The sequence below is a fragment of the Eleginops maclovinus genome, chromosome 12 (assembly GCF_036324505.1).
Source record: "Eleginops maclovinus isolate JMC-PN-2008 ecotype Puerto Natales chromosome 12, JC_Emac_rtc_rv5, whole genome shotgun sequence".
NCBI classification, from domain to species: Eukaryota; Metazoa; Chordata; class Actinopteri; order Perciformes; family Eleginopidae; genus Eleginops; species Eleginops maclovinus.
Genome location: NC_086360.1, coordinates 20,494,587 through 20,517,630, shown reverse-complemented (window position 1 = coordinate 20,517,630; position 23,044 = coordinate 20,494,587). Strand labels below are relative to the sequence as shown.

General features: G+C 40.9%; 1 protein-coding gene and 1 long non-coding RNA gene across 3 annotated transcripts; one reads left to right on the top strand and one right to left on the bottom strand.

Annotated features, from left to right (window-relative positions):
* Positions 1-879: 879 nt before the first annotated feature.
* On the bottom strand, positions 880-8,542 carry LOC134873951 (uncharacterized). 2 transcript variants are annotated; one of them, XR_010167005.1, is made up of 4 exons: positions 8,206-8,542; positions 2,752-2,830; positions 1,908-2,076; positions 880-1,301 (listed from the first exon to the last, which is right to left on the bottom strand). It is a non-coding gene; the product is annotated as an uncharacterized LOC134873951 (long non-coding RNA). The 2 variants fall into 2 exon arrangements; XR_010167004.1 differs by having other exon boundaries at positions 880-2,076.
* A 1,820-nt stretch (positions 8,543-10,362) lies between these two features.
* Positions 10,363-18,598, top strand: nr2f1a (nuclear receptor subfamily 2, group F, member 1a). Its single transcript, XM_063898034.1, has 3 exons — positions 10,363-11,626; positions 13,021-13,548; positions 17,371-18,598. Exons 1-3 carry the CDS (start codon positions 11,200-11,202, stop codon positions 17,643-17,645), a joined length of 1,230 nt encoding a protein of 409 aa, XP_063754104.1. The 5' UTR covers positions 10,363-11,199; the 3' UTR covers positions 17,646-18,598.
* Positions 18,599-23,044: the final 4,446 nt, after the last annotated feature.

Sequence of the window (23,044 nt, the reverse complement as noted above, 5' to 3'; positions counted from 1 at the left end):
CGGTAACACTGGGGCAACGGTGGGTGGTGGCAGGGAATCAAGTGGCTCTGAGCCCTTCCTTTATAGCCTTTAGCTGCCTGTGGACATACAGAGCAGGAGGAGGAGGAGGAGGAGGAAAGGGACGTAAACACAATCAGCTAAACTGCACCATGGACATGGCCATGATTACACACATACGCCTACACATATTCTCCCTGTTGCCTGTCGCTTTCTGTCTGCTTTAACCCCACCAAGCTGATGGTTATGAGAATGATAGGAGAGCTTTATTATTTATTTACACTGGACACACAGACATTAATGCATGGGCATAACTTGGGTGGGAAAGAATGGAGGGTGAAACTGGGGCCATGAGGGGAAGGAAGAAAGAGAGAGATATAGGAAAGCTTTGCTGTGATATACAGATAAACTGAAAACACAAATGACACTCATTGCTTACCATTCCAGCAGCACATTATAGCGATGCATTGTTTCATAGCAGATCCTAGCAGATTGTACTAGTGATGACATATTATTTTGCATTGTACATCATTAAAGCAAGAGACCTTGGTCTAGTCCCCACCCATAAACGTACACAGAAATCACTGCCTTCCATGCCTAGCAAGACAAAACACAACCCACCATTTTACTATTCAAAGCAGAGAGCCATATACATGCACCCAGATTTGCCTCGGTGATGCGCCAGTGCACGGCCAATTACAGCTCAGATCTATCCGTGTGATTGAGTCATGTGATCAGCTGTCCTGTGAGGAAACAGTCCTGTCCAGGCCAAGATCCATGTGAAGCAGCTGTACCCTCTGATGAATCACACAACAGCCGACATCAAATAATATCACAATTCTACCGGGAGTGCGAGGGGAAAAAAACACATACGCACACATATTGAGATTGATGTGTTTTTATTAAGATCTTTGCTGTGTTGCATTGCCTTTTAGTAATATTACATCATTATGAAAGCAATTTCAAGAGTATGATCCACTCTGTTACTGTATCAGCCGGCTTTGTTGGTCTCCAGGCTCCTTTGTGGCACTGAGGTTGCTCTGCTGTTGTTCATCAATGGTGACCGTGTGTGTTTTTACAGCAGTGACTTGTAGCTAGAGCTTTGATAGAGGATGGTGATGCTTAGGAAGCCGGGGTCTTTCCATGAAAAAAAAAATGTAATGCAGAAACACAACTGGCAGCACCATAATTTACCGTGTCATTGTAATAGAGGGTGCCACTTACCTTAACCAGCTTTCCAAAAAGGAATACCAATAGCCCCCCCCCCCCTCCTTTTTGCCTCTAAAGACACAGGTGGTAGCATTCTGTGGAACGACAGGTTAGAAAAACAGAGAAAATAGTGGGTAGAGGAAAAGGGGGGAGTGAGTGAATGTGCTGGGAGGTGAGCGAAGGGAGGGAGAGGCTGAGATTGAGCAGGGTGGTGCAGGAAGGGTAACGGGGGCAAGAGTGGTCATAGAGTGGAGACGAGGCGATCAGAGACGGAGGAGGGGGAGGAAGGGGAAGAAGTGAAAGGATGGGAAAATGTGGGGATATTGCAGCAGCGCGGATGGTGTGAGGGAGGCAGAGTGAGAAATGTTGCCGGAAATGCTAGAGCCAGCAGTGTGTGTAAAAAACCACACTGCAACATTTCTCATCCTTGACATCACTGACAAGCTTTCCAAACACACAGTTTGCTTTCAAAGTGCAGGGCTATAAAATCTAAATCTTTAACACATATCTTTATCCTATGTTCATACCCTTTTTGTTTTCTTTCCTTTAGTAAATAAAGCAGATGTTGGGGATATTAAATTTAACCGATGCCGTAATTCTTAATTCCAAGGGTGTGTGTTTTAAGATTCCCACAGCAAATTCAATAAAACATGTTTGCATGTAATGAGAACTTTCTCCCTCCCCTCGTGTAGGAGACATACCGGAGTGACGGATATGAGAAGAGCGGAGGAGGAGGAGGAGGAGGAGGACAGAAGATTGTTGTGGAATGTTTGCAGTTCTGGCCAAAACTCGACCATCTCATTTGTCAGGGCTTGACCCCAACTGTTGGGTCAAAGGTCAAAGGGAACATCTGAGGGGAAACTGACTCGGCTATCACACTCACACACACACACACACACACACACACACACACACACACACACACACACACACACACACACACACACACACACACACACACACACACACACACACACACATACAGTCAAGCAAACACACAAACATGTGTGAAAGCGTCTGCGAGAGTGTCTCCTTACCTCTCCTTCAGCGCGCTCACACATAATTCAAGCTAATGCGCAGTACATCTGTATATATCGTCATTATTATCAGTCCTACTCATATTTGTTTTATTTATAGTGTATTATGTTGACCTTTGGTTACGAAAATATCAGCTGTCATTTTGCGAATTAGCATACTGTGGTCTTTTTCCAAAACAAATCATTGAGAGCAAATTTTAGTTCCATGATGTTTGGATTCATTTTTGAGTAGTTGGGATAGTACTTGATAAACACACACTCAAGGAATGTACTTAGTGAAAAGAAACAAATCTTACCAGACCAATAAAATTCAGAAAGGGCAGCCTGTTCAAATCTATTAAGAGTAACTATTAATTTACAATTGATGTTATATTTACCACATACGTATTTGATGAAGTACAATAAGCCTGTCCCTGCAGGGCTGTCATGTCAAGTGGGCCAACGCTCATACTAAGCAGTAGTATCACCATCAACCTCTTATAATCAAACAGCCCTCGCAATAAATTACATCTCATCCCATTGTCAGTCCTTGCACCACACCAACACGTCCCGCTGTGTTTCTGAACACCTGGCCGCCATGTTGCTCTCTGCCTGTGAGGAGACACAACACAAACTTGGTTACAAAAGGGCAAGGTTAGCTCCGCTGAATCAGTCAAACTCTCTGCTTCAAGTTTCAAATTAAAGTGAGGATAAAGCAGGCAGTGACAGTGTGGGTGGCCTGCTTCAGTGACCGACATAATCACTGGACACCTGTGAGTCACATGACATTAAGACAGAAACCACACTGTGCATACTGAAACTGGTACACTGAGTTCATGTTGAGCTTTTATTATTATATTTACAAATAAAAATTAGAATGCACTTATTACTTTACTGTATCTATGGCTGTTCTCTGTCTGCACTCCCTGTAAGGGAACAAATTGTTCATTTTATCATCTCATCACATCTCTCTCTTTTTCTCCTCTTAAATAAGGACAGGTAGCACTGCGGCTGTTATTCATGGCTTTTGAGACAGATCTTAAATCTTACACCTTTGTCATTCTTTGGCCAGAGACATCAAACAGGTGCTATGAATAATTTATCTTAAGAGTTTCACATTGATAAGGTCACAATCTGCCAGGTCTGGACACTAAACACAGGCCGGCTTCACACCTTCACTACACTGTGTTTTAACACACATGTGCCCACACGTGCAAACACCAGACACCTTTAAAATGGAAATACACAAAATGTCAAAAGGGTTTCATCCATTGTGGTTGGTGTGAAAGAGAGCGATGGATGTCTTTTGGTTCAAAATATATATGTATATACATATATATTTTGAACCAAAAGACATATATGTATATGTGTGTTTTTTTTATGTTTTCATTGAGAAAGGTGCTGTTTTTATAATCTGTGCTATAGTTTTTTGCATTAAATTAAATATATAAGAGGTTTGAAATTGAAGAAAAACTTTAATTGCAGCAATTCATTTATGTCATATTATATTTTAAGGGTTGAAAAATAAATAAATGTGTGTTTTACCCAATCGGATCCGAGTTTGTCGGAAAATGATTTCCTTTTCTTCTCTGTACTGATGTAAATCTGCACCAATTTGCTCAGTCATTCTGCTACAGCATTATGATGGTTCAGCTACACTACATTTCTAATTAAGCCCCTGCTGTGTGTTGGTTTTGGGGTAAGAAAATTGTGGGGAAAAAATCCCAGGGCTGATGTGATGCCACTCATTTAGTTACAAACCGAAACCACCAAACAAATTAAGCCAGAAGGTGGTCAAACTCTGACCCAGGGTCAGTAATTATTGCAAGGCATCATAACCAACAGGTTAAATAACAAACTGTCACGTAAAGAGAACACATCTATAATCCTCTGCTCATTTTTGGCTCATGTTTAAATTGTGTTTAATATGAAATGACTCGATTGTATTAACATGGGTCCCCCCATCCACTAAATAACAGTGACAATACACTTTATGAACGACGAGCTTCTTTTTTTGTCTCCCCCTTTGAAAGCACACATTGAATCGCTCCTATACTCCTATACCCCCCCCTCCCCCCCCCCCCCCCTCCTATGCCTCTCTCTCCTTGTTCGCTCCCCTATAATCGCCATACTTCTTAAAAATTGTTTTGCACTCTTCTGTGTCTGAGGGTAATCTCGCTCTTTTGTCGCTGAGCTATATTTCTACTGTGTGTTGTCGGATAATGTGAGGATGGAATGAAAGGTAATCTGCGTGCAGAATTCCTAAAGCTCCCTTATCCTTGTTGAATTTCTCAAGAATTCCACCTTTGCCCTCCGGTTTCCCTGAAATAAATTACTTTAAGGGTGGGATGCCTTCACACGCACCCCCGTATGGGTTCCGGTTTTTGTATTGCCTTCTTTAAACGCAGTCAAACAGGCATAACGTCTTATTTTAATTCACTTCATTCCTTCGGACCGCATCGCTCCCTGGATATTTCTAATGCACGTGGGTAATAAGAATAAAGGATTTCCCAAACTTGCATAAGAATAGAAACCACAGTATAGGAAGGGTGTTGAGTTGATCATTTATGATTACAATGCTACATTAAGTTGACACAGTAATATAAACAGGTCGTGTTTGAATCCAACCATCGGCCACTGATGAGACATTTTCCCCTGACAGTTAATTCTGTCCTGCTTAGTTTACTCTGTGTGTTTCGGTTTAGCTGCTGATTGATATACGCTGGGCTTCCCCTCATAGAGGATGTCTAAGAAGTACACATGCTGTTGCAAATCTGTTTCCCTTCATCTAGCTTCTGGTACTTAAAGTTTGGTTTTTTGGGTGTACTACAAAATTACAGTGTTTGCACTGTGGAACCACGAGGTTTTGGGTGCTAATGGATTTATAATCTCCGTTTCTGGGACCGTCCAGAGTAATTAGCACATGGGCTCTAAAGAAATGATGGTTAGTGAGCAATAAAGCCATTGCCCATAGCTTAAACTGACAGTCCCTCTAACTTAACTCCAACCTCAAGCCTAATTGGGAAAGTCATTGCAGTTATTGTGCTCAATTATAGTCCGGGATGCAAAAACCCTGGAAAGAGGCTTTCATTCATTACGTCCAAAACTGAGGGATCTCAAATCTCTGGAGACACAGGGCCATAACATAAATAATGAGGGAAAACACAATAATAGAAACTAGGGTGATTCAAACTATCGGATAATGCAATGTTATTCCCAAACTAAAGTTATTTTAGGCAAAAATACAAAACGTAATAAAATGATGAAATAACATAGAAATTACGGGATAATTATTAGACAAATTAAGTTATATCTCCTTAATCTAGAGACTGGTGTTTGCAGCTGTCAGCTTTAAACTGGTATGTTACTTTACCTAAATGGTGAAACACTTTACAGTTTCCAGTAATAATTAACAGCCATACAATAATGTTAACTCTTATTGCCTGTTAAATGCGTTGGTCTTAAATGGTTGTAGCCTATAGGCTCAACGATATTTCCACTATTTCTCACGAATGGCCTTTCCATTAAGAGCGATTAGATTATGTCTATTGAAAGTTGCTGATCCATAGAAAAAAGCCAGCGGATAAAAGGCGATTTCAAGTGACCTTCTCGTCCCTTTCACACCAATCTGAGCCCCCAGAATAATTTGGGGATCAGTTTTGGACAAAAAGAAGCCCCCCACCACCACACACACACCCCTCGCACCCTCCTCCCTTTTCAACACACAACCACTCAAAGCAACAAAAGAATGAGTTTGAATTTTTGTATTGTTTAAATGAGGACTTTCAAAAATATGACAGTCTCGTGTTTGTTTTGTGTTCAGCGTAGTGCGCACGGTGAAAATCTGCCTTTTTCTCCATTTCCGCAAATGCCATTTTAATCATTTTAGTTTATACAGGTGCGGAGAAAAGTTACACAAACTTTATTGAAACAACTAAAGAGTCTTTTATGACACTATCACTTTTCTTTCAAACAGGTCGAATACCTTTATTTCATTTTATATTTGACGATTTTAGCGTCGTAACAGAAATAGTTTTCCCCAGCATAAATCAATATGTCACTGCAGGGTTACTGCCTTCATGTATTCAGAAAACAATACTAAAGCCAAGTACATCTCCATCCTGCTTGTGCTTTATGCCATACATCAACCACACGGCCCTAAGAGCTCATAGTCTCGAACATGGTATTATATAAATTATTATACTAATTACCATCGCCACTAAATAACATAATACAACGTAATGCCAGTATCAGCAGCATTTTGTTTACTAACTTAATCTTCAATTCCTTTATTATAAATGAAAAATAACTTTAGTGACAAACTTCTTAATATTCAGAAGCACACCCAACAAGTGTTACGTTATGTTTGACGTTTGGAGATGCATATTCTTGCTACACATGCTCTGTATATGACTATTAATCAGCTTCTATTATTTAAATAGACTGGAACCATCATGGAGATATGTAACAATGCTCGACGTGTTTATCACTTTATTCGTTTTGGGTGTTTATTAATTTTAGTTTTGCAGGAAGACGTTGAGGTCTCGCAGGGATCAGCATCAGCTGGATGTGGCTCTCTAGTCCAGCGTCCAGAAACATGACCCTGGTGTGCTAACAGGAGGTGTTTTGAGCAGAGGCCACATGCAAAAGCGAAGCAACCCATATAATATATTTGTGGCTATATGCTGTGGATGTATCCTGGTGTGCTTACACGCAATCAATAATAAACAGGCCCTCAACGATTTCTAAATCCTTACATCCGGATGCATCGTTTTACATTTTCTAAAACTCATCCTCATGTGTTGTTTATCGGGGGACCTTGCACTTGTGACCTCAGTGTCTTTCTTTTATGCTTGGAACTGCATTTTGTGAGTTTTAAAATGTCATACTGTATAAAAAGAGCATCACTTATTGATCATCACATTTTTGGAAACACTGACTACACCTATCAATTTCAACTATCATTACATTTCAACAGTTATAGATAAACTATGGATAATTCAATTTGGATTAAAATAGAAAGAGTCAGATAGAATTTCAATATTCCAAGATCACTAATTATCTGTTGCAGAGATTACAGTAAAACGACTGCTAATGCGCAAAAGCATCCATTACCTGGACATGTTTAATAATAATGTGATTATGTAATTATATGCATGTTTTTAATAATTTAAGAGCATGTGCATATTTTGTTACCCAAATAACAAAAGGTAGAATAACAGGAGAAATGTAAATTAAAAAGAAATGTTACATGGCTCACGTGAAATGATTAATTAGCATGAACTTTATTCACCCATGAGAGGATTAAGTTAAATCTTATTATAGTGATTTGACAAAGCTGATTGACGTTCAGTTGTCCTGCAGTAAGTGGTACACATTGCTATACAGCTTATTTTACATCAGTTTTCATTCTAACCCCTTAACATTAATAATGCTGCTTGCTAAATTACATTGTGTCCTCTTTCATTCCCTCGCTGCAATCTTATCTCCCACTACGTGTTCTTGCCGGTGCATGAGATTTTGCACCAAACTATAATATTTGCATCTGACAATGTTGCAGCTAAACTGACGCTTGGAAAACAGCGTAAAATATGGGTTTCTGCTGCTCTCTTTGATCAGGCTTTCAATCCGGTGACACTATCGCTGAGACAAACAGCCTGCTATCGATCTTTTCATTATGTGTTCAAACAACAAATAGCTTTGCAGGTGAGGTGCACGGGACGAGCGAAATATACAGACTCCCATGTCCAGCTACTACAAGCCGCTTGTAAAAACTACTGTCTGTACAAATCAGCGAGGACAGTTGGAAAACGGTGAAATAAGTCCCACATCCGGGAATATATCTAGTTTTAAACTTGTGACTCTGACATTGCCCGGGTCGGCTACGTGGTTTGAAGTTAACGGTCATGTGGCGTAACAATTTAGCCTTGTATTCAGAGCCATGTGTGTGTAACGTAGGAGAAGTGAGAAATAAACATCGTACTTGCCTTATTGGTGTCTGGTTTAATCCAGGTTGAAGGCTGCTCCTCTTCTTGTAACCGTCGTGGCCGGTGCTTCTTCTTTTAATGTCCTGCTGTCCACTTTTTCCTTTTTCTCTCGCCGTTTCCCAGCTTTCTATTAGAACCCCTACCCTGCTCCCATTCGCTGCCCCTCTCGCTGCTGTCCTCTTCTCCCGCGGAGCCCCTTTCCAATCTGTGGAGTTAAATCTTAATGATACACTTACAGAAAAAAAATCTTTGTCCGATTTAATCTTATTGGTTTCCCCTTTTCAAAGAGCTGGAGATATGGCCGGGGAGTTCTAGTGGAGTGTCCGAGACAGGGACGGGAGAGAGAGCTCTCTTGTTGAATACTTAAAAAACAACCCATCCCTCCTATGCGTTTCTAAAGGGGGCACTTGCATACTTACGCTCCGTTTTGTCTGCTAATAGCTTTTATGTGGTTAAAGATCTGTTTACAACAACTTAGTTTATTTGTTGTAAATAATAATTTCATGTATTTTTAATGATTATCCACATTTTCCACCATGTGTGTTTTATGGGTTTTGGATATGGTTTTTGCAAAGCGTTTTAACTTTGCGTTGCATTTAAATAACATGTAATCCATTTTTTGTGCACTTTTGGGACAAGTTGCATTTTGTTTTAGTACGAGTTGTACTTGTTATTTTTCTTGAACGATTCTTTTCTCCTTTATACAACTATAACATTAACTTATTGTAATGTTAAAAAAGGGGAAAAGAGGGAAGGGAACGGTACGCAAAATTGAGGCTTATTTTATTGTTATTATTTTAACTTGAAAGTATTAAAAATTAATGTTTGATTACTTGTGCATGCATCCATATGAGGTTGTAATTGTACAATGTACGCTAGATGGCAGCGCGATCCAGACATTTTTTAGTTGGAGCGGTAGTAACCCTGCAGAAACCCTGATACAAAAAAAAGCCGGAATCCCCATGCAAATCCCCAGCAACTTCACATGATTTTGAATTACTGTCATTATTAAGACATAATGTGACACGAGCTCAGTGATAGTGGAGACTATAGGACCTCGGTAATTATTGGGTATTGCTTATTGCTCCGTGTAATTTTAGAGATATTGGGCTACTGGCACGGCACCCCGTTTGTATAGCACACTGTCTTTCATGCATCATTCTCCCCATTGACATTTTCCTCCCTTTTAAATCTAATTTTAACTAAATTGTAAGTTTTAATCAGTGTGCAGATTACAGACGAGAATGTACCGCAATGCGCATACCACAGACAAACAACGTGTGAAAATAAAAATTCGCTTCAGTGCAAAACTGACACCCGTTATTTTCATAAAAAATATATGACTCCAAGACAAACCATTTTGAAACTTTGGGTAATTTTTGAGCCAGAGTCTCCCTTTCTCTGCTGCGCACAGTTTTTTGGTTTATTTGTCGTGCGTAAAAGCTTTGTCCCCCCTTGCCTTTACCCCGCTTTTTTCTGCTATTCTTTTCAGGATTTCTTCCTCTTTTTGGTGACAATAGACGGCCCATACTAATCAGGTTTCAAAGTAAATAGCAGCGCGGGGCGAGCTCAATGTAAATTGTGCCTGTCAGAGCCCCCCAGCCCCTCCAGCCGTAGATTGCAACACTGCAAAAAATATCCATCCCCAGACATCAGTCAGTCCAGTATTGAGTCTGGAAATCTTGCGTTTATCTGAATAGGACACCGAATCTTCCATCGAAGTGAGATGCTTCCACTTGTTTCCAATGCCAATCTGCCCATCACTGTAAATTGTATTACATCATTGTTCATTTATAAAGGAATCTCCCTTCATACGCTGCTTTATTTCAGGATATTGACTCCTAATTATTCTACAAAGGAGTCGGACTGCGATTACGAACAAGCATCATTCTGTTAACTGCACTTGCATTTTTTCTACTGTGTTTTCAGAAAAAATATAACATTTCAACATTTGAACACGAGACCCAATGACTTAATGAGATGGACATTTTTTGCAGTGAATGAACGGAGGGGGACTCTAACCAATGGAGAGAAAGAGAGGGCTTGGCTATAACCTTAGCCTCCCATTTTCTCTCTCTCCCTATCTCCCCCCTCTCCTCCTCTCCTCCTCCTCTATGCAGGGCTCTGGCCAGTCAGTCGCCTTTGATTATCAGTCTCCAGCAGCCCCTCTCTTGGCTCCTTGACATGAGCACCATATAAGGCGCAGCGATCTCCATAGAAACGTGTCAGTTTCAATAGTAGTGTCAAAGTTCACTATATACAGACATTCGCGCAGATCCCCCGTTTCGGAAACATTGCTCTGCTGGTCCTCCCGTTTAAGCGCATTCATTTTTGGGTCTCTCCTTCTTCTTGCATATTCTATTAGTTGTTGCTTTTGGTCTTCTTTTTTATCTTTTCTCTTCGTATCTCCATTCCTCCTGCTGGAGAGAGGTGAAACTATACATGGGCACTTCGTTCGGCGACGCGGTTTTCTTTCGCTGCTGGGCGAGATGATGAGGCTTATTTAAGAATATAGATGTAAAAATCCGGCTCTTCAGTTTTTCCTCCACTCCTATACGACGAAGACGGGAGTGTAAAGGAGCAAAGGGAAGAAAAGAGAAAGGAATTTATCTCCGCTGCACTTTGGATCGCGTGTCTTTCCAGCAAAAGGTTTTTTTCTCCTGCCTTTCCTTTGTGGCTATTTTATATCAAACTGCAATTTGTTACGACTGGACTCTGGTTTTCCTACAAGATTAGGGATTCCTGAATGGCTGGCTGCAATTTACCTTGGAACTGGCCTCCCGATACTTGCAAATCTTGATCGGGTGCCTATTCAATCGCCCTCCTGTATTTTGAATGTATTGATCGCGTTCTACTCTGCTTCTTACCACATATGAGATTGCGTGCTCCGATTTGACTTTGCACTGCCCCGTCTTTTGAGATCTCTTTTTTTCAACGCTTAATAAACACCGGCGAACATTTCGCTTTATAGCACTTTCAGGAGCCGAGATATGGCAATGGTAGTTAGCGTCTGGAGAGATCCGCAGGAAGACGTGGCCGGAGGACCTCCGAGCGGCCCCAACCCAGCAGCGCAGCCGGCAAGGGAGCAGCAGCAGGCGGCGTCGGCAGCGCCGCACACTCCGCAGACCCCCAGCCAGCCGGGACCCCCGTCCACACCGGGGACCGCCGGGGAAAAGGGGAGTCAGAATTCTGGACAACAGCATATTGAATGTGTGGTTTGCGGAGACAAATCGAGCGGTAAACACTATGGCCAGTTCACCTGCGAGGGATGCAAAAGTTTCTTCAAGAGGAGTGTACGGAGGAACTTAACATACTCATGTCGTGCCAATAGGAACTGTCCCATTGACCAGCACCACCGAAATCAGTGCCAATACTGCCGGCTGAAGAAATGTTTAAAAGTGGGAATGCGGCGGGAAGGTGAATATATTTTTAAAGCCACTCATGATTACGCATTGCATAGTAGCGGACGAACAGGGCTGCCATGTTGCATTAAGGTCACAGGCATATGGCTGGGCATAGTGCAGTCTCCATCCATGTTATTTAGGGATGTTTGCATGAATGATTAGTATTTTCTGCCTCTGTAAAAGAGGTAAAAGGCCAGCGCAGCCACAGCAGTTTTGCTTGTGAATGCAGGTCGTTTTAACAAAGCGACTCATTAAGCTGACCCATTTATTTAGTTTTTCTTTGCAGACTAAATTGTACTTTTATTAGGCAAATACATTATGAACAACAGGGCATTTTTACGTATTTGTTTTAGAACAGAAGAGGGGTCGTGTGTATGTGTGTATGCCTGTATGTCTGCCTGTCTGTCTGTCTGTGTATGTGTGTGTGTGTGTGTGTGTGTGTGTGTGTGTGTGTGTTTGTGTGTGTTTGTGTGTGTAGTGTTCAAGGCTAATAGTCCTTTCCATATGTATGTGTAGTTTACTTATTTATAATTGTAAAGTAGGTTTTGTAATCAGTGTGTGTGAATGTAAAATGAACACACTACAAACCCATGTCTCTAGCTCCTTATGCTGACTAGACAGCTCAGACACACTGAATAATGCCGCTGAAGTTGTCCATGGCTCATTGTTTTGCCTGGTGCAATACAGGCCGTATAACTTTCCTTTCTGTGGCAAGTGTCTTGTTCCGATTCATGCAAACACCCTTTTTTTAAATCTACTTTTTGCTGTACAAACAGCAAGCCCACGTGTAATGTAACATCAGTAACATAAATATTGTATTTATTTAATAATAATCAATAGCTGAATTCCTTTTATTCCCAGCTGACCTTTGGGTTTTGGCAAAATGTGTACATGTTATTGCATTAATCAGTAATTATCAATCATATTTGTAATATGTTTGACCACAATGATTCATTATCAATACATACAAAAGCCCACGTAAATAAAATGGACAAGTAACACAAGTAGACTGCTGCCAGCACTATGCAATAACACCGTGAAATGCTAAGTATATGTGTTAATTTCTTTTCTTTGTATAGCAGAAAATGTGAATTGACTATAGAAGTGATTGTATATCCATGTTGTGTTCATGTAACGTGCAACTCTGAATAGAAATGCGAGTGTGATGGTTGAGGGACAAAACACATCAGATTTGATGAGATGTTTATGCTGTCGATAAAATAATTTGCTCTTACAAATGGCATTTTCTAGTCAATATGTTTTGAAAAGCGTACTGAATTAAGATTTCAGGGCACGCCGTTTTATTAAGGAGTAACACACTAGCTGTAGCTTTACGGTTACTACTCATGAACAATGTTTATCAGTCCTGGATGCACATTTCCTCTTTTTTCTCTTTCTTTTTGTTAGCGGTTCAGCGAGGACGAATGCCTCCAACTCAGCCCAACCCAGGCCAGTACGCGCTGACGAACGGGGACCCTCTGAACGGCCACTGCTATCTGTCCGGATACATCTCGTTATTGCTGCGGGCCGAGCCTTACCCGACGTCCCGGTACGGGAGCCAGTGCATGCAGCCCAACAATATCATGGGCATCGAGAACATCTGCGAGCTGGCGGCACGTTTGCTCTTCAGCGCCGTGGAGTGGGCGAGAAACATCCCTTTCTTTCCCGACCTGCAGATCACCGACCAGGTGTCCCTTCTCAGGCTGACGTGGAGCGAGTTGTTTGTGCTTAACGCAGCCCAGTGCTCCATGCCTCTGCATGTTGCCCCTCTGCTCGCCGCGGCGGGCCTCCACGCCTCCCCGATGTCTGCGGACCGGGTCGTGGCTTTCATGGATCACATCCGGATCTTCCAGGAGCAAGTGGAGAAGCTCAAGACCCTGCACGTAGACTCGGCAGAGTATAGCTGTCTGAAGGCCATCGTGCTTTTTACATCAGGTGGGTGTCCGACATGTCACATAGGAACACGTCTCTAATCACACAAGGCCAATAGTTGCATTAATGTTACTAAGAGCGAGGTTCGCATGGTGAGACACTGTGGCATCAATAATATGGCTGTCAAGTATAGGCTGGTTACAAATCTGACTTTACGAGATGTTTGTGTAGCCGATGCAATAGCTATTTTGTCAACAGCTTGCTACATATCCACTTACATGCATTCCCATGTCCGTTGTAGCCGCAGCATAAGAAGTGTAAACAAATCCAGATTGAGCGAGCGCATCAAGTTTTCAAGTGTAATTTATAGTTTAATGCGCCTTAGATCCAGTATAATTGACAATGTTATACATCTAAATATTTTATATTGTTGAGTTTAAACTTTTGAAAACACGTCTGAGTCAAGAGCGAGATTGTAGATTCGCGTCCATAGATTTTGGAACAGGTGTCAAATAATCGAGCGTAAAGATGAAATAGTCTATCACTGTGTGATATATGACAGCTGATACATTTATGAGTGTTGGTGCATGCTTTTATCCTTGTTTTGCGTGAACAAACACATGTCTTGGGGGGAAGGAAATAATCCTTAGCAGACAGAGATCAAAAAGCTGATGGATGTTGACTCATATGATCAGTGCATCGTTTCTCTACTCAGGGCAGCACTGCTGTATAGATAGTTTGTATATTTGTAACTGACCTATTCATTTTCTAAGTTACTGAGGATAGTTTATTTTGTTACACACGCTTTTAAAAGTCAGCAGCAGCGATTTCCAAAACTAACCCACATTGTTGATAGCTTAATTGATGGCTGACTGAGGCAAGGTCCTAAAGTTCCTCATTTACTTTCGGTGCGTAATTTAGATGCTATTTTGGGGTTGGTTGTGTAGCTTGGTGCCATTAGGCCTGTTATGTCAAGGGAGTCTGGTGATGGAAGGAAAAGGAAAGTATAAACTCACAATCAGGCCCCAAACTAATGTAGAACTTACCTCAAAGTTCTGACCTCATTGTCTTATATTTGGCACATTAGAAAATTATCTAACATATATGCACATATTCTATAATTGGAGACGATCGTGTTATAATATTCAGTTTTACTGTAGTTTTCAGATGTGGATTTATATTTATATAATTTCCACTTACAATATCCTTAGAAAGCATCCTAACTCAATTTGATATTGAGTGGTTACACTTGTCCTCGAGCATATTTCGGTAATATTTTTTTATTATTTACTTTATGACAAAGGATGTAAAACTGCATACATACATTACCTTAAATGTAATTAAATTACATTTTAAATGTTATAATATATATATATATATATATATATATATATATATATATATATATATATATTATATCAATTATCCAACACCACATTAAAACGTCATGCAGAGTGTAAAAAGCAACTTAAAATGGTGTATAGTAGGAATCTAAACGATCCTAACTGAGTCTAACTTTGAGTCTTCACAAAACTTGTTAGAAATTCAGAGATTCACTTCTAAGCTTGTCTGCTTCAACATGTTCAGTCTTGGCGAATACAATAACATGTAGGTTTTTCTTCAGTTAGAAAACTTTATATTTTTCTACATTTCTAGTTTCTGGAGCCATAATAACTATTTTTCAGTTTTGGGGTTTCAGTTTATTCGGACACGCCAAAAATACACTCTGAGAGGTAAATATATGCTTTACCCACAAATTAATACATACTTTCCCTCAGTTACTATACTTAAGTTATGTGACATCCTGTTAGATGCGCTTTGCCGTGTGAGCTGATATATTTGGTCACATTTTCCTATTTTTCCGCTGTTTCGGTTATTCACCCCAGATTACCCAGAGAAACTTCATAAACACATTAACATTGTCCATGTTTTCTAACAGGTCATTTAGTTAGGTTGATCGACTACAACTGGTGTTGGCTATAACAAGTCTTGTGGCACTTTGCCAAAACCAGCGTGGATTGTTTGCCTTTAATAACACCAGACTTGTCAGTATTTGATGCTCTTAATAATAGTGGCCAGGTTACACGATTTCACCACAGTTTAGGATCCTTGTTTTATATTAAGTCCTCATCCACGTGTGCACGCTGCAGTGTGTGTTTGTATTTGCTAACTTACCACAGAAATCGCGTTTGCTGATCCGGAAGCTATCTGCTCCCACGTCTCAGTATATTGAGGTGGTGGGGTGCAGGGTTGCAGGCCTAATGGAGAACTATGGGGTGTCTTTGACCAGCTTTATTTCGACGCATACATTAAACTGCATCATATTATATATCGTTGCATTGCAAGATTCGAACTACATATTTTACCAGACATTTTCAAATGTAATTTATTTCAGCGTTATTGATTGCCCCGGGTTCATACAGTTATTGTGTCTGGCCATAGTGAGTTATAGCACCGAGGAACCACGAGTAGGCTTAAAAGCCTCTTTCCGGTGTTCAATGTATTAGTACTTGGGTACTAAAGATGTCTTCCTTGTGTAGTTTCTACAAAAGCGCAGCTCAATACAGACTCCAGAGGACAACCTACTCCATGTGGGACCATATATGCCAGCGGTTATGCTGCATGCGTTTACAGCAGTTTATAGAACACGCATGCTTTTGTGAAAAGCACTCCCCTTTTATAACGGGCTAAAACATCGTAGGACACTAACAAGCATGATATGCTTTTGTCTATAGTGAAGCATGGCTGTGCAGGGCTGCATAACCCACCAGTGAGCACCAAAACAGGCGCCTCGCCTGCGTTGCGGCACAGGCTCATTTTCTGACATTTTATGTCGCTCCTGCGTGACTATTGACTTCACCTCCTCTAATAAATTTGATTGCTTCCAGCGGCCTGTCCTATAGACTCCGTCGAAAAACAGGCCAGGAGAGGTCTATGGAGAGAAGGGCGGCGAAATGACTTAACAGCTTACTGCAGAGTAATTAGGTCACATTACATCTAGTGTAATTTCAGATTCATCAGTGTCGTTTATGTTTCCTTATACTTGAATCCCCAGAGTCCAGACATTAAGAGCATCGGCCTTTGGGCCTATTCTCTACCTTTCGCCTTTGCTCCATTTCCCCACCAATTCTTCCTCTGCAGGCTCACAACACGGTTTTCATGATATTTAACTCTATATTCTTGTTGATTGTTGTAAGAGCAGGCAGAGATATTCTCCACTGACTTGTGCCTCCCCTAATACAGCAGCAAGCCCCCTGTTTATTCTGTATGACAGTCCCACTCGCTCAGTGTGATGTAGCATGTTTGGGCAGTGTGTTTGTTCATTCCACTTTGTCAATAACACGTAAAGGCTGATGTTGAATGATAACCAGAGTGCTTCTGCAGGACATAAATTGGGGATGGCAAGGTGTGCACTTGCCAAAGCTAAGCCCACATGAGGCTAGAATTGACCATGTGCTTTTCTGTTCAAATTTTGCACACACAATAAAAGGAATAATTTACTGCAAGTCGTTTTTGAGCACTATGTATTTAAATGTACATGTAAAATAAAAAAGTTAAACATTTTTTATATCACTTTCTCTTCAAGCTTGGAGACTGATGTGTTTTAGGAATATTGTCTTATATATACAGTATATATATATATATATATATATATATATATATATATATATATATATATATATATATATATATATATATATATATATATATATAAATATATATATAATATTTGTAGGCAACAGTAAATGTTTAACCAGTTCTTCGAAATATTGAAGTTTAACAGTAAAATGATCTTAGATTCAGGGACTTTTTTCCTCAATATGTTAGACCTGTGGGATTTCGAGACGTGACGAGCCTAACCACAGTGTTCTTGGTGTTTTTCAGACGCTTGCGGCCTGTCGGACGCTGCTCACATCGAGAGCCTACAGGAGAAATCCCAGTGCGCCCTGGAGGAGTATGTTAGGAGCCAGTACCCGAACCAGCCCAGCCGCTTTGGGAAGCTCCTGCTGCGGCTGCCCTCTCTGCGCACCGTTTCATCGTCGGTAATCGAGCAGCTGTTCTTCGTCCGCTTGGTAGGTAAAACTCCTATTGAAACCCTCATCAGGGATATGCTATTATCCGGGAGCAGCTTCAACTGGCCTTACATGTCCATCCAATGATCCTAATATGAAAGTGGGAAAAAGAGAGGAAAAAAAGGACCAAAATTCAGCGCCCCTCACCCGATCCTCCTCCAAGAAGACTATATATAGGACCTTTTCTGAGAAACTTGGAAGACATAACTTTTTTTCTGTCTTCTGGGACTGAGATGGAATACATTATGTACAGAAAAATATTGGAACTGGACTTTACACCTGTGTAAATCCACCCTCATCGTCAAGAACAATACTCTTCATTTTGTAAAATACTAGTCTTTATTTTCCTTTTTTTGTAAAAAATACAAATAAAATGAAAAACATCATATGCGCAGTAAGAAAAAAAGAATCAAGACTTAGCGGGAAAATAATGTTTCCAAGCAATTATAAGAATTGTCCTGTGTCTATGTACCTCTCTGTTTTGTATTTTTTCTGGTTCTAAACCAGGGTTTCTGTGATTCTATACTAATAATTTTTTGATATAACCTTTTGCTTCTTATAATGAGTGCGATATATGTTGTCGAAGCTATGTTCTCCAAGAATTAAAATTGAAGTGAGAATTTAAAAACAGAAAAATAAAGAAATTTAGACAAATAAGAAACAGTCTAATCGCTATGACAATATTACCACTGATGGTTGAACTTTTTTCCCAATTGAAACGATGGACCTGCTACTGCAGCAAACTGACCTCCAGGACATTTTTACTGAAAGGACGTCTGGGGCGTCTTTCCCCGGGCCATGAGTGCGTGTGGAGTCGATCATCAGTCAAAGAGGAGAGACATGAAAATCAAAAGCACTTTTAATATATCATTTCAAATACATTTTGTTTGTTTCGTCTTGAAAATTTTCATTGTTTCTTGAATTTTATTGGTTGTTGCCTTCAATTTGCTTACTCCATGATGCAGCTTTTTGCAGAAGGGTCGGTTGATGAAGTTGTGTGATGGTGACTGTACTATTAAAAAAAGAAATAGGCAACAATGTCTCATTCTCAAGCATATTTTATGTTTTATCATCCAAGAAATGTTGTTGTCACTGTCGGTTCCTGGTATAACAAAAGTGCAGCATACAGTTACCGAGTCACTCTTCGGCATTGCCTTATCATGATACATACAATTATATATAATACACTGTTTGTCTCTATTACACTCTTCCCACCGAAAATGAAGAGCTACAAGGGATTAAGTGTATTAATTACACAATGGGTAAATACCTTACATTTTAACAGAGCCACTGACACAATGCTAACACAAAGAAGGGGAGGCTATACGTGAGGAAGTACAGCAGTGAGCTCTGTGCCAGCCTGTGAGCGCATTAATGTTTCATATATTTCCCAGACAGCAAGGAAAGCCTGCGCACCACACAGCGCCACCTCTATCTTACCTCATGTGGCTTAATCAAGGTGATTTTTCACAAACCAAACAATATCCCCCTCTCGCCCGTTCTTAAAAACCATGCCTCGATACTGCATGCCTCAATATTGATGTGGGCGTCATTTGGCGAAAGGGTTAGAACCCGCTGCAAAGCTGCTGTGATATGCGTGATCAATCTGGAAAATGTATTTTACAGCATGTAAGCCAGTCGATAGGAACACCGAGTGTGATGCATTGTGTTGGAATAGAGAGGAGGAAGGAGAGAGAGAAAGAAAGAAAGAGAGAGAGGTAGAGAGACTGTGGAGCCAGTGCAGAGACAAATGAGAGGGGAAATGTGTGAGAAGGAAGGCGTGTGTGTGTGTGTGTGTGTGTGTGTGTGTGTGTGTGTGTGTGTGTGTGTGTGTGTGTGTGTGTGTGTGTGTGTGTGTGTGTGTGTGTGTGTGTGTGTGTGTGTGTGTGTGTGTGTGTGTGTGTGTGTGAGGGAGGGAGGGAGACAGAAAGAGATGTGGCCTTGGTTTGCCTGATACATTCACAATGTAATGAGCACATCGATAAGTCCTCAATGTGTTAGATGGGTTACATAGAGTTTCTGTCCTTGCATTGGTTCGTCTGTGTGCGCGCGTTTTGTCTACATATACTCCGCAAATGACACAGGAAGCCCAGTTATGGACCTGGATCTACCTTCACGGTCATTACTGCGGTACACTCACACCTACAGTGGTAATATGTGATAAATTGGAAGGCGTTATGAAGAAGAAAATGGGGTTTCGATGTGACAATTATTACATTTGCCTGTTAGCCCCCCCCCCCCCCCTCCATCTTCATCATCAGACGTGTTGCTTATGTGCCATATTGCTCACATCTTCATCTGCTGACTGGCAGCGATGAGGGACAGGAGGACAGGAGCTGAACCGCATGCAGCACGTTGCTATGTCTGAGTTTGATATCGCCATATTTGTTATCTGCTTTATAGGGCTGGGGGATGGGTATTCGTGGCAGTGGTTTATTTGTTTGTATTGCCTGTCTCGTTTAAAGGCTACAATATCAAGGTATTAATTAGGTTGGCGCTCTCACTGGGATGCTTTAGGCTGTGCTTTAAGTTGTCCTCAAATGCTCTCTCACAGGGATACCGTTTTCATTCTCGTGATTAATGTCTGTTCAGGCATATTGTACCTATTAGCTCCCAATCGACCTGTCTGTACTGGGTCAGTTGTCAGACGCCTTGATGTTGCCTAAGCTACTGTACAAACATAAATGTGATATTTCTTCTGGTTCGATCGTTGTTTCCTTATTGTGGACATGATTTTACGGAGCTTTAGGTCAAAGGAAAGTTTAATAATAATGGAACCGTTCCTTTCAGTTTTATACTGGAAGCAGGATATTATGTATTCAAACAAACAAATCAACAATATACACACACAGCCAACAACCTCTCAAATGCAGCCTTACAAAAACCGATATTTACTGAAGCCATGGAATTATATAGCATGTTTATCTTTTACTGGTGTGTTTTTGGAATCATCCAGATGATTGTTTCCTGGACGGCGAGAGAAGGTGCATGCGAAAATAAATGTTTGTTCTTCAAAGAAATGTAATATGGCTTCACCATGGCCATGACAACAGTCCAGGTCGTTTTTGTTTTATGTTGCTCTGGACTAAATTGTTTGTTGGGTTATTAAATGCAGCTTTCAGCTGGTTGTCTCCACATAATGTATTCTAAATCCCTCCAGAGTAACTATCTTTTATCCTCTTGCTGAGAGCATTTGGTTATACAATTGTAACACTACAGGCTATATAAAGCAATAGTTCAAAAACAGATGAAATGGTGGCATGTGTTGCTAATTAACGTTTCTGTAGAGGCAATACAAGCAAAACACATGAGGATTCTAGAAGTGATCATTTTTTAGGCTGTGGACCATTTTTCACTATTTGAAAGAGGATGAAATTGGTGTATTATTTACCACTTCAAATTTTGAAATATAAATCTTTACATTTTAGATAGATGTATTATCAAATTCCTAATAGTTTGTGGTTATAAAAACATTATTAGTTCTTATTATTAATTAAAAAATAGAAGCAAAGAAAAAAATACAAAGTGCACTCAGAGAGAAGTAAATGCACTGTCAGATTGGGATAGCTGCGGTGGGTAAGAGAGATGGATATGTGGCACACTATGGGCCCCATTTGTGTCTCTGTAATTTCGGAAACTCCGGTTACCAAAGTGTTACTACAAAATGAGTTAAATAACCATTTACCTTTGTCTGGTTTCATTCATCAAACCACAAGTGGAGGACTCCTAACACGGGGGGCTATTTGTTTGCTTTACACAAGCAGCTGGGTGCGATTTCACGTTTGAGATATCTGTCTGAAAGCGAAACATTTATTATCCTAAGTTGTCAGCGAACCTATTTCTCCAAAAGCCTCAATGCAAGCCAATGGTTTTATGCAATGGTGGAAACGTCCTATTGGCGTCACACGTCACTTCATTTCACTTATAGTAGCCTAGTTTTCCCGGTCACATTTGACAAATACTGTTGTTTGAGACAATAACAATTTCCAAATAGCGGCTCCGTAAATGAATGGGGGGCCCTCTGAAGTATGACACGGCTTATTTCTCATATTGTCTCGTGCGTAAAAATGATGACAACACGGGACAACAAGTGATTCGCCGTGTCTTCCACGCACCTCACTCATACGAGCTAGCAAAATGGCTGGAAACGGCACAGTAGGGACACATGTCCAAAATTAAATGAATTCCCGAGATGTATGCGCTATATCTCAGCAAACAGTCTTCTGTTGTATTGACTGTACACAGTCAGTGGAAAGAGGCATAATGCGCTGTTCTGAGATCTGTCCGCGGACCATAGGCAACCTTTGAGCCATGGATCAAATCCAGCCCTACGGGGTATAAAGTATCCCTGGTTGTGAATGTAACATAAGGGGACGCCTCCTGTGGACAACTCCCTGCACCCGTGTGTGTATTTGTGCACGCGTGCGCACGCAAGTTTGTCATGACTGTCAAACGCTGAGGATGCTATGTTAGGATTTTTCAATATGTGTGAGGTCTCTCTGTATGTGTGTATGTATAATATATATATATATATATATATGTATGTGTGGGCGCGTTCTTTGCATGTTCGTGCGTACACGCGTGCATCTACCAGCGTGCTTACGCGTGTGTCCGCGCTACTGGCCGAGAGCGCGCGCGCGAGACGAGGTGGTTGTGAGAAAGCCGGGATCGCTGTGTAAGCGGATCCCTTTGTGTTGATTTAGGAAGACGTTTGCTGTATATAACGTTCAAGGCTGATAATATCATTGCCTGGCCAGATAAATAAAGCATTGGCCAAAACCATCGGGTCAGCTATCGATCCGCTTTTCCTCGGTGTGTGTGTGAGAGAGAGAGACAGAGAGAGAGAGAGAGAGAGAGAGAGAGAGAGAGAGAGAGAGAGAGAGAGAGAGAAAGCGAGGGGCGAGGGGAGAGGGGAGGAGGGAGGTGGACAGGAGGAGGGGGATTGAGAAAGAGAGGGAGAGAAAAGGAGAGAGAAAGGGAGAGAGACCTCACTCATTAGCATTCCACAGCCATGGACTAAACGCTGACAACTAACAGAGATATCCAGCTCTACACCACTGCATGCATTTTCCCCCCTTTGTCTTCTTCCCCTGGCCCTTCATTTCCAGCGGACAGATCTCTCGTCACAGCCAACACATTTTTATTTATGCCTTCTCCACTGTTTTTGCACGAATGGACCACATGCACTAGAGGAAAAAAAAGAAACACTTCCAGTAAAGTAGAGAAAAAAGGGGGGAGAATGATGTTGTAAAAGCTGTGCAGAAGTGACAGCGCTAAGCACCCTCGCTTTACTTGGGAGAGATATACAATTGTGTGTGACTTGACAAAATAGACGTGGGAGACGTTTTAAATTGCAATCTTTACGGCTATAATTTAGATATTTCAGGATAGAAAAATATCAACAACCTGTTTGCTATATGAGAAAGTGAACTATAAAAAATGTATTTCCAAATCAATAGTAGGTCAAAAATGTTGCACTGACACGT